General features: G+C 42.8%; 1 protein-coding gene across 2 annotated transcripts in view; it reads left to right on the forward strand.

The window, feature by feature from the left end:
- Window positions 1-10,083, forward strand: part of LOC132907460 (protein apterous-like) — a 54,029-nt gene extending 43,946 nt beyond the window's left edge. For both annotated transcript variants that reach the window (XM_060960584.1, XM_060960585.1), the window contains exons 5-6: window positions 3,276-3,493; window positions 8,326-10,083. In XM_060960584.1, the coding sequence (XP_060816567.1) occupies window positions 3,276-3,493; window positions 8,326-8,541 (434 nt within the window). In that variant the 3' untranslated portion in view covers window positions 8,542-10,083. The remainder of the gene's footprint in view (window positions 1-3,275; window positions 3,494-8,325) is intronic.
- Window positions 10,084-10,950: the final 867 nt, after the last annotated feature.

Here is a 10,950-nt window from a genome sequence, read left to right on the forward strand (position 1 = left end):
ACGAGGCGCTCAGTGTTGTTGAACTTCTCATCTTGAAAAATTAATAGCACGAAAACTGCGTGCTTATCGCAATTCAATTAAGCTGTGCTAAAATATTGTAATTCGTCAATGAGTCATTATTTTTACTCCATTAAATTAACGTTTATTACTTTTAACGTTGTTATACCGAAACACACGCCAGAAAATTCTCTCTATCGTTGTGTTAACCTTTGAATCACTTTTTACTATACAAATTAGGCAATCTAACTTTATTAACAATCAATAACGCTAATCTTATTTATTAAAGTTTGAGTAGTCCCTGACACAAGATCAATTAATATTCATATATTCTCTGTATTCAATTAATCTAAGATGAGAAAGAACGTTAAACGTTCCGTTTAACCGCAGCATGAATTGTTAATGATCAACATGGAAAGCTATAGCTCGATAAAACAATGACACAATTCCTGTATTACAAACAAGTAATGATATTTAAAAGATATATCTCGATTTTTAATATTATCAACGATCTTCTTAATTATCAGAAGGCCTCATATTACGTTCGACGTAACTTAATGATTTTAATCAAATCAACGTGGAAGACTCCGCCTCCAATAGAGTAGATATCACATAAAATTGCGAGCAACTCCTATTTTTTCATTCCAAACAATCAATGTTACCTAAGACTTAGAAGATACTTCATCTTGATTTCATCGATGTTCTTCTTAACTACGTAGCAATCCAAATTGCCCACATAACATATCATAAGTTCCTTGTAACTGTAATCTAACCGCTTCGAATCACCATATAGAGACTCCATGCCAACTCGCATTTAACCATTCCTTTGCATCCATGTTTTAAGAACAGTTCCAAAGTGTACCTAGATCAGGTCCAAGGATTTTCAATCGTCGGTGTCGGGGCACGATCGCGATCGCGTGCACGAAAATTCTTACACGAGTTGCAGGGTCCCGAATCGGTGGATGTTGGTACGAGGGCCTCGGCCACGCGGTCAGAGATCGCGCGGTACGCGCACGTAACACGACGAATCCCCGAGAGGTGTGTGCTCCGCCGGTGATTTACGGGCGCGCGTGGGCGCGTGGTGTTTGCCACCGAACCCTGATAAAATTTGTCGCCGCGACATAAATTCACGAATCCAATCCCAACAAAGCGTGTACGTGTCGCGCGTGGGCAGCGCGCCGCGGCAGCTTCCTTCTCCGCCTTCGAGAACTTAATTTCGATTGTTGACCGACCGTGGGAACAGAGGAGGGACCAGAGACGAGTCGCCTCGACGAACCACCGGCCGTGCGCTGTTCTCTACCCTGGGACCAGTTCCTCTACTTTTCTTTTTGTTCCTTCATTTTCTTCCTCTTTCTTTCTTCCCTGGGTCCTTTTCTTTTGGCTGTTTCCTGTGAAAAAGATCTCGTGGTTCGTGTCCGCGAACGATGATGTCTCGACACGGGACCCACGGATGACTGGAAATTATTTGTTCTGTTTGCTGGCTGGATAGCCTCGCGCGAGAATTTATCGTTTGAAATAAAATAATTTGATAGGGGGACCTTCGTCGATTGGACCTTCTTCGCTGGCAAGGTCGTCGGGCCTCTTCGACTAGAATTTCTTCCAGTTTTTCCTTTTATCTCGAGGTGTGCTTGGTTTTGGAACGTGTGGTGGTCGTTTGACAGTGTTTCAGATCGAGAAGACGAGGTTGTGTTGAATTTTTTTATGAGATATTTCCAACTCGTTTAACCTTGGAATTCTAAGATATGCTAGCTCTTCCTACTTTAGGTATTTATACTTTTTTACTGTCTGATACGATGATTTAAAAGATCGAATCTATTCAATAACAAATTTGATCTTATCAGAAATGATTGTTACAGTAATGAAATTAAGTCGTTCAACAATCTGAACTCCATTTTTCATAAAATACATCACGAAGCATGATTGTATAGTATAGACTCGTAAAACGGTTTTAATAGTATAAAAATAGGAAAGGGAATATCGATACTCTCTCACGGTTCCAAATAATCGTCTAACGCGGTAATTAGAAATTCTCATAAGATCTCCGTGAGATCTAAAAGTTCATCAACTAAGCGGCAGAAGTTCGCAGGATCCAGTTCAGATAGCGAACGGTAGCGAATGAACGGGTAAAAAGAAAAAAGACAAAAAATATGTAAGAACGGTCGTTCATCGTGAACGAGTCAGCGGTTTCGTAGATTTCCACGCGATAGAGGATCGATCTCGATCTTATCGATCCGGCATCTGGCTGGACGGCTGTCGGAGCGTCGCTTTATTCTCTGGTGGACTGGCGAAGTCTCGGAGACAGGATAGATATACCGGAATGAGGTATCGTGCCTGCAAACTATTTGCTGCATAGAGTTGTAATTGGCCGTGTATCCACTGGTCTTTCGCATACGCTATCACCCTTCTTGTTTGCACTCGAGGAGCTAATGAGCTGTGATACACATCAAACAGCGCTAGAGTCGCGACCAGCCGCATTGCCGCTTCCGACGGTTCTTCGCATTGCCTCGAGAGCCCGCAATTGTTGCCACGATAACTTTATTTCCGATCGAGACGCGTGATCGTTGGCTACCGACGTCGCCCCCTATCGCTTTTCATTTTCGATGAGATTTTTCGGTAGCGTGTTTGCTATGAAGCAGTGAAATTGATAGGTGATGGTGATACGAAAAGAAGTTAGGAATTTAGGAGGGAAAACATGTTCCAGTTTCCTTGAATTTAATTCTTAGCGGGTCTTAAAGGAAGGAAGTTTCATTCCATGCGTATTTATACACTATACTAATATAAAGTATTATAATTATACTAATAAAAAGATTGCATTCGTTCGATTTTATTGATTTCAAAAAACAATGGAACAAATGACAGAATCAGTTCAAAAGGATTGTCAGGTACTGCACAGTATATCTAGAAAATCCACGACTGACAAACTTCCAAATAATCCAACCGAAAGAAAATATAACCAAGTAGACAGAAATCTTCCCTATCAAACCTCCATATCATTAACGCTTTCATTTAAACAATTAGTCGGTAAACGATAAACGACGGTAAATAAAGTCGCGGCGATATTGACGTTCCGTGGTATCGGCGAGACGAGCTGTGTGGAAGGCGGGACATAAATCCAAAGCCGGGTCCAACCCTTAGCGCGCGAAGAGAGGTTCGGTCCACCGCCGCCGGGAAAAGATCCCCCTAACTGATACAGGCGATACGGGCGGCTTCAAAAATAGCCCGCGACACTGGTGTTTAATTAAGACGCATAATCCGGATGTTGGGAATTTATGTTGCAGATTTGAACGCGGACTACATAGATATGCCCTTCGGTAGAGGAGGACCGGCGACTCCCGGCATACCTGGTTCCAATAGCAGAACAAAACGAATGAGAACGAGTTTCAAGCATCACCAGTTAAGGACGATGAAGAGTTACTTCGCGATCAATCACAATCCGGACGCGAAGGATCTCAAGCAACTTTCCCAGAAAACTGGCTTGCCAAAAAGGGTGTTACAGGTAAGCTTTCGATCTGCTGACGAAGCCATAGCTATAGTCTTCGTTTCGTGCTACATTTACTCGAGTTTAATCGTGGAATCGAGTTTTGCGACGTTTGATGATTCGCGGGATGTGTCATCGTTAGTTGGACGTGTGTCCGCTGTTGCCTTGGGAAGATTTGTTATTTGTTATTGGTTGACAGTGCTCTGGATGGAGGTTCGCTGCACATTGATATTGTGGAATATATAATCGGTTTCCTGGCCTAAGAGTAGCTTTCTTCAGAGTTAATTAATTGAAACTACGCTCTTCCTGAAACGTATAGACGTATTGGCGAGACATTGTATACTTCTTAATTCTATAATGTGATTTTTAACGACGTGGGTTTAAAATCAGATTTTTGAAAATTAATATAGTTTAGTTGCTCTTATATTATTCGTTATAATAATTTCTGTGTTCCTTATAGCAATTAATAATTATCAACTTCCTTATTTAATTGAACCATAGAAAAACTTACCATAGGAAGATGATAGTAAATGCTACTTTTAATTACCAATTCATCATAAGTTGTTTTTTAATCAAACTCTATGTGTTCTTCGTTACTATAAATTGATCAAAATTATACGAAGATTTACTTGATTGGAACAAGAACAGTGCCCTTATAGAACATACAAAAATTCTTACGAATGACCATACTTATGTATAAAGCACATCATCTTCTGTCAAATTCAATCTTCTGAATCGTCTACACATTGAACGTTCCACCGTATTTCCACGCTAGACAAAATATTTAGAGGCGTGGAATCGTCTTGATGCGCAATTAAAAGGAAATTTACAGGGTCGGTTCGCGGGAAAAGTATTCGCGTCGGGCGTGCACCGGCCTCCTCCAATTAGTGCACGCCGTCAATGACGCATGACGCCCTTCATAGGCCAGCTAAAACTGTCCCCGGGACCTTTTCGGCTACGTCGTTTCGGACAGATTGTATCGTTGCGTTCCCTCTTCGTGTTGTTCGATCCAGCCGCGGTGTCTTTGGAATTTATGCGACCGTGTTACGTTTATTTCGGCGGCACTTGAAAACGTGGAACACGCGGCGGTAGGTTAAAGATAGAAGAGATTGTTAGTACGCGAAAAGAGAAGGTCCCGGGGAAAATCGTCGTCCTACCGTTTCCCTGAGATCCTACGTTTCGATCTAGGCCAGACGGTGATTCATTTTTGCGTGAAAGATAAATACGCTGATTGTTTTCTCAGTATCGATCATCCTCCTACTTTGGTGAAATGTCTGTGTAGCTTTCTCCATTTATCTTCGTTTGGATCTGCATAAGTTCATTAATCAAATGGAGGTTGAACATATTTTTGAGCATTTAATACGCTCTACAATTTACTAGATTCGTGATAAATTCGTACTCCCTTCATTCTTGTAAATTAATTCCTCCCATACGTTGATGGCGATTTTATTTAATTATCAATTGGTATGGTTGGATCATAGGCAAGTCGCGATTACATATTATATAAGAATTGAAAAATGAAATAATCCAGATTCTATTACGATCCTAAAATGATTCAAAGAACACAACAGTATTAAGAGTCGAAAGTCGACTAAAATACTTTCACTTTTCAATTCCCCCCATTTCCAATACAAACTCCTCTTTTCCTTAATATTACTTTCTTAAAAAACTCAGCAGCGCAAGCAAAGCGAAAAACGGAGTAAAAAGATCGTCGCGACGGAAAGACGTTGTTTCGAGTAGATAACTATCGGTGTCCGTAGACGAGGAGGGAAGAGGCCGGGTCTGCGGTTTCGGGAGGGTCGCGGAGGTTTCCAGAGGCGAGTAAAAAAGGTGCAGACAAAAATCGCGGTTGGAAGATGGATAGCCGGTGGTTCGATCGTTTTTCCTCTTTTTTCACTGTCTCTCCCTGCACCCCTTGTGCGTGGCGTTCGGTCGTCGCCACGCTTGCCAGGGACTCCTATAAAAATATTCACGTGGCGGGTGAACCGCGCGCGGTGGAGACGTACGCGCGCGCTTCTCCCAATTAGTGCGTGCTGCCGGCGGCGCGTTGAGGTAAAAGAACCGCATGGGCCACGGTGATATTTCCGTCGACGAGCCTCTGTGGCCTTTCCCCGTAATTATGGCCCTCCGTCAATCCGCCGCTACTCAAAATCTCTGGCCGGGCAAGTTTTGTCGTAACGAGCGCCGCGCTCTGCCCTCGTTAACCCACTACTGTTAAATTACACGGGCCAGGAATCTATTTCGTGAACCGGGACGGGTGTAACGTGCGAACACACACGTCTCAACACGTTAAGACCAACCTCCGAAACTTCAGTCGATCGATCCGCCGAATCGAAGATCGTCGTGAACGAGCATTTGTCTGAGCGTAAATCGTTGCCACCGGACCGATTAGACCCGACTGACTTCTGGACATTCGGACCTAAACGTGTGATTATGGGCGAAATCATTTCCGGTTATTTTGTGGTTGCTTCGCAGTTTTTATGGCGAATTAATCGAATTCGTTTTCGGGTTAGGAGGCTCTTAAGAAGGATGGTTTATGGAGCTTGGTATTGTTCCAGGAAGATTTGAAGGGTTTATGGGTTTTGGTGGTATGGAGACATTTTATTGCGATAGGAGTTTGAAATTAGCTGGTTTTTTATTCGTAGAAAATTCGGTTTACGCTGCAGTATATCTCGGTCCTCTTGAGTTATAACCGACAAATCGAATTGACAAATGATGGAGCCATAAATTTCCGTGAAATTCGTTTCTAAATAATTATTTGATCTTTGTTTCATTTACGATATTATTACTGTAACACGATGTAATTTATCAGACGCCACGTTCCGTTGAAGATTATTTTCCTTCGTTGCGAACAGAAGAATCGATCGCCAAAACGTGAATGACGTCGTCAATGTAAAAAGAGGTTGAAGATTAAAGAACTCTTTCCATCCTTTAAAATTAGCGCTCTTCGAGAACAATCAGAGAAATCAGCATGAAAGTTCAAACTACTTTTACATAATCCATAGAATCTGCATTATAATCGGTCTCAATCTACGACAAAAACGATTTCCAGTTCCTCTTAGAAACATTCCTCTGCACGCACCAAAACCACGTCCCACCCTACCATCGCCGATCTTCACCCAATAAAGTTAACCCGTTTCTGCGGAAGCGACTCCTTCTATTCTAGCGAAAGAACGAGATCCTCGAAATCCTTGTGCGGCTCTGTGCACCCGTGAAGCACAGCCTCTTCACGTGGATCCAGGCAGACATATGTAGAGTAGCGCGCGGTGACTCGATGGCGCCGGCAGCAACCAGCAGAAGATCTAGAGAAAGAGAAAAGGCTTGGGGGTCGTTGGGTTGGCCAGGGGAGGAGGCGCGAGAGCCGGCCTATTGTATTCGGTGCGGCGTAGGGTTCTTGGTCGCCATCTTGCTTGATATTGATCGCGAAACGCACGAATACTCGCTCATTCGCCGCGGCTGCGTTCGTCGCCGCTCTCCTCTCGTCTCTCTACGTACTTCGTTCTATGTATACATGTGCGAATACACGAGAACGCGCGTACCTAACCCACCGACACTTTCAAACTCTGTACAAACCTACATACACATGTACAAACGTGCACACAACCTACACAGTGGTAACTACGTTATAGGTATATATATAATACAAACATGCGCGCGCGAGAGAGTTTGCGAGTTCGCCACAGGGAGAAACACTCGTACACGCTTCGACCACGAAGGGGAGACCCAGGTTGTGCCGGTTGGAAGTCTCTGCTGGTTTTCAGTTAGCGGGGGAGGAGACTCTCTTGAAAATGGCGACGCCGGATCCGTGTATCGAGGCCGTCTTTTATCTATCGGGAACAGAGGGTAGAGTGGCGAGAGGGAGAGGCTCGAGGCTGTGTATCGTGGCATTATATATTGTTGCATTGTGTGGACGATGTAGCTATCCTAGCCAGGGCCTGGCCCGTTGACGTGCCACTGCGCGTGTGGTTGCATTTAAATTGCACGTTCTTTCTCTCTCTGTATTCCGAGTGCGCCCCCTCGATGAAGATATATTGGTGGCGTGCGAGCTTTTTGGTCCTCCTCGACCATTCTCTTCACTGCGACTGTCCTCCACCTCCTTTTGTCCCGGGTTTCTTTTCGTCGTCAGGTGCAACGAAGCGTGGTAAAGGCACGGGAGAAATTGGGGTGTGCTTCTTTTTACGTGATGTTCTTTCGAGGATGGCGAACTTACGAATCCAGAGGAAAATGGAGGAAAGAAGGTTTTAAAGTGTAGAGGGTTAAAAACACGCCTTTCAACTTTGCAATTTGCAAATCTAAATATACATGGGGTAAATGGAGGAAGCACACACTAATCCGGCGTTAATGTCCGATTTTTAGAGAGACATATTCGATTAAATCCTCAAAAAGAAACGTTTTCTGTCGGCTGAAATCTAAAAAGCTACGATTATACACGAAAGGGGGAATTCTCACATTTAAATCAATCTAAGAAAAATAATGTACAGAGAGTAAAAATATTTCCTAAGAACTGAAATAGTTACTAAACTGATACTCTAAAACCAAACACTCCACGCTACAGTCTAATATACCTAAAATATGCGAGTTGCAAGCTCTCCATAGTCTATTATATCATTTCATCGACTTTCTAACAAGGCTCGGAGCAAATACTCGAAAGTATCCGCGAACAAATATATCAACAACACTAGAAAAATGCACTCGAAAGCGTAGAAGAATAGTAACATTCATCGGGTATCCGGTGTATGAGTCTTTCCGCGCACTCTCTCTTCGATCAGCACTCGCGGCTGAAGCATCGGATACGCGAAGGTACGCTATACGTATATACATTCAACGGTATGGTTTCGATGTGTTCGCAGGTCTGGTTCCAGAACGCCCGCGCAAAATGGCGGCGCATGGTGCTGAAGCAGGAGGGGAAGTCGGACAAATGCGACGGCAGCGTGGACGGCGGTTCCCTTGGCGACCTTGAGCTTTATGGGAACAGCACCGGAAGCGGTGGACCGCCGATGAGTCCTCCATTCATGCTGGGCGGACCGCACAGTCCAGCGTCCTTGGCGTCCTTGGACTGCGCGTGATCTCCGAAATTCCATTTCCGGGACAGGCCAGCCGAACGATTCGTAAAACGGCCGTCGTTAACGTGGTCGAGAATTCGCCAGTTCGATGCCACGCAACGAAACGAGGAACTGTTTTATTCGATTACGTGAATCCGCGACTTTCTTTGTCCTTAAGAACGCGCGAACAACGACACTGTGAATAATTTATTCGTCGAACGAGTGGTATCTCGCGTTTAAAGGCTTCGGTAGGAAGCTGTGTGAAGAAAAAGTTGTTTCGTTTTCGACGAACCATTTCTTACGAGATTTTCCCGTAACTACGTGGATCTATTGATCCAATACGATGTAGCTCGTTACGCCTACACGGAACACGGTAACAATAATGAGAAACGTGAAACGAGTGAAAGGGTGAAAATAAGATTCTCCTAGTAAGGATGTTCTCCATGTGGACCGAGCGGCATTCGATCTGAGGGAAAATGGAGGTTGTACAATAAAGAAGAATCGATTAGTTGAACGGTATAGAAGGTGTATTTATTGTAAGCGAGGCATAAGCGAAGAGAGCTTGATCTACTACAGTTTTCTGTCACATTATGGTGAATTTCGCGATACGTGTGCACGAACGATTACACGGAAATACGTACACACGAAGGGTGCACGTTTTGATGGAACACGTCGATGTAGTACACCCGGCTCGGAAGCGTTTGTAATTAGTTGTCGATGTCTATTTATTGGTTATAAGCGTTTTGAGGTAAGCCTAGTTAAAGGTTACAAACCTTACCAGTGCTGTGTGAAAATCCAACGTTTCCATGGGGTTAGTAGAAGGAGGATGAACGTAATACTTTCCTATTGGTATTGCGTGTTTAAATAAACGAATGCATTAAACGATTATATGTACGTACACAATAATATTTCGTAATCGTTATCGTTATGTGAATCAAGGTGATGAAGGGTTGCGATTGAGGGATTCCGTATCGTTACGATTAACTCGATCCAACGCGTCTCGACGATCAATATCAACGACAAACCATTGACTCATGTGTTGAAACGCGTGAACGAAGAGTTATCAAAATTGATAATTAAACAGAGAACTCCAGTGTGTTTCGTGTCGCGCGAAACGTTGGGTTTTAACGTCGAGTATATATAAATACGAATATATAAATATATAAATATATATATTATTTATAAATAAATTCGGGCGCGTCGAGCGTGAATTTAACGAGTGTGACTGTAATTATTGCTCAAGTAAAGAATGAGAAGAGGAAGGAATAAATCGAAGAAGAATGAGGGATAGAATGAATTGCCGCTCGCGTCGCGCCCGATCGCGAATCCTTGGCGTAAATTTCACGATAATTGTTGTAAATAAAGGACGTTCCTCGAGTTTCTTAAGGCACCGCTATAGGTTGTAGGGATTCTAATTGCATTCGGTAGCGGTTCTGTTAGGCAAGGTAATAATGATGACGTCGATTATTATTATTATCACTCCTATTATTAATACCCTTGTAACGAATGGAACGATTGTCTAATTTTACAAGATGATTTTTTCATTGAATATATTTTGACAATATACTCGCTGCCTCTCTCGACTTTTTCTTTGTAAACCCTCTGCCACCGTTTCACATCCCTTGCCTTGTCTATCCTGAACATCGAATTCATCATTTTTAATACATCTACGTATTAAAATTCCAATTCTCAGATTTTTAGAGGAACAAAGAATATAAAACATTAAATTAGTTCCTTGGTAAAAAGATAAAAAAATATATCTCAGTGACTGACAAGACAGCTGACAGCTTTACGTATCTCAAGAAAGGACGAAAGGGTTAAGATCTAAATACTTAGATAATAAGTAAAGGAAATATTAATTTTAAAAAATTATTTATTCAGCTAGCAAATGTAAGATCTAAGATCCTCTGTAAAAACGAAAATTTCGCTCGATAGAAAGTAACTTCTTCATAAAATCTTATCTACAAAACTGATCTCTATAAAAGAAAAAACGAAGCATATTTAAAAAGTACACGATTTCACGAAACGTTCGTGCGGAATATATGCATATGCGCATATGGAGGGAAACGAGGGAAAAGTAGGAAACATTCGAATCAACGGCACAGGCGTTTTCTGCGCTTGAAATTTACTGGCTGGGTGAGGGCGAGGTTTTATAAGGCTGGCAACCGATTTAACGACCCTGTTACGCGTAACTAGAGGAGCAGTGCGCATCCCGTGAGTGGCGAATATTAAAATTAAAATTACACGTTGCACGTCAATCCGAATTACGCAAGGCTGATTCCGTGCAAATTATCTTCGACTCTTGTACGCGCGGGAAAAGAAATTTCTCGTTAACTTTGCCTGCGTCGAGGGCCGCCTCTTTTTACCATTTTTTTTCCACATCTTCAACGCCGCAATCTTTCTAATGGGGCTTAATAGCATCCGTGCTACTCG

Source organism: Bombus pascuorum, chromosome 5 (assembly GCF_905332965.1).
Source record: "Bombus pascuorum chromosome 5, iyBomPasc1.1, whole genome shotgun sequence".
NCBI classification, from domain to species: Eukaryota; Metazoa; Arthropoda; class Insecta; order Hymenoptera; family Apidae; genus Bombus; species Bombus pascuorum.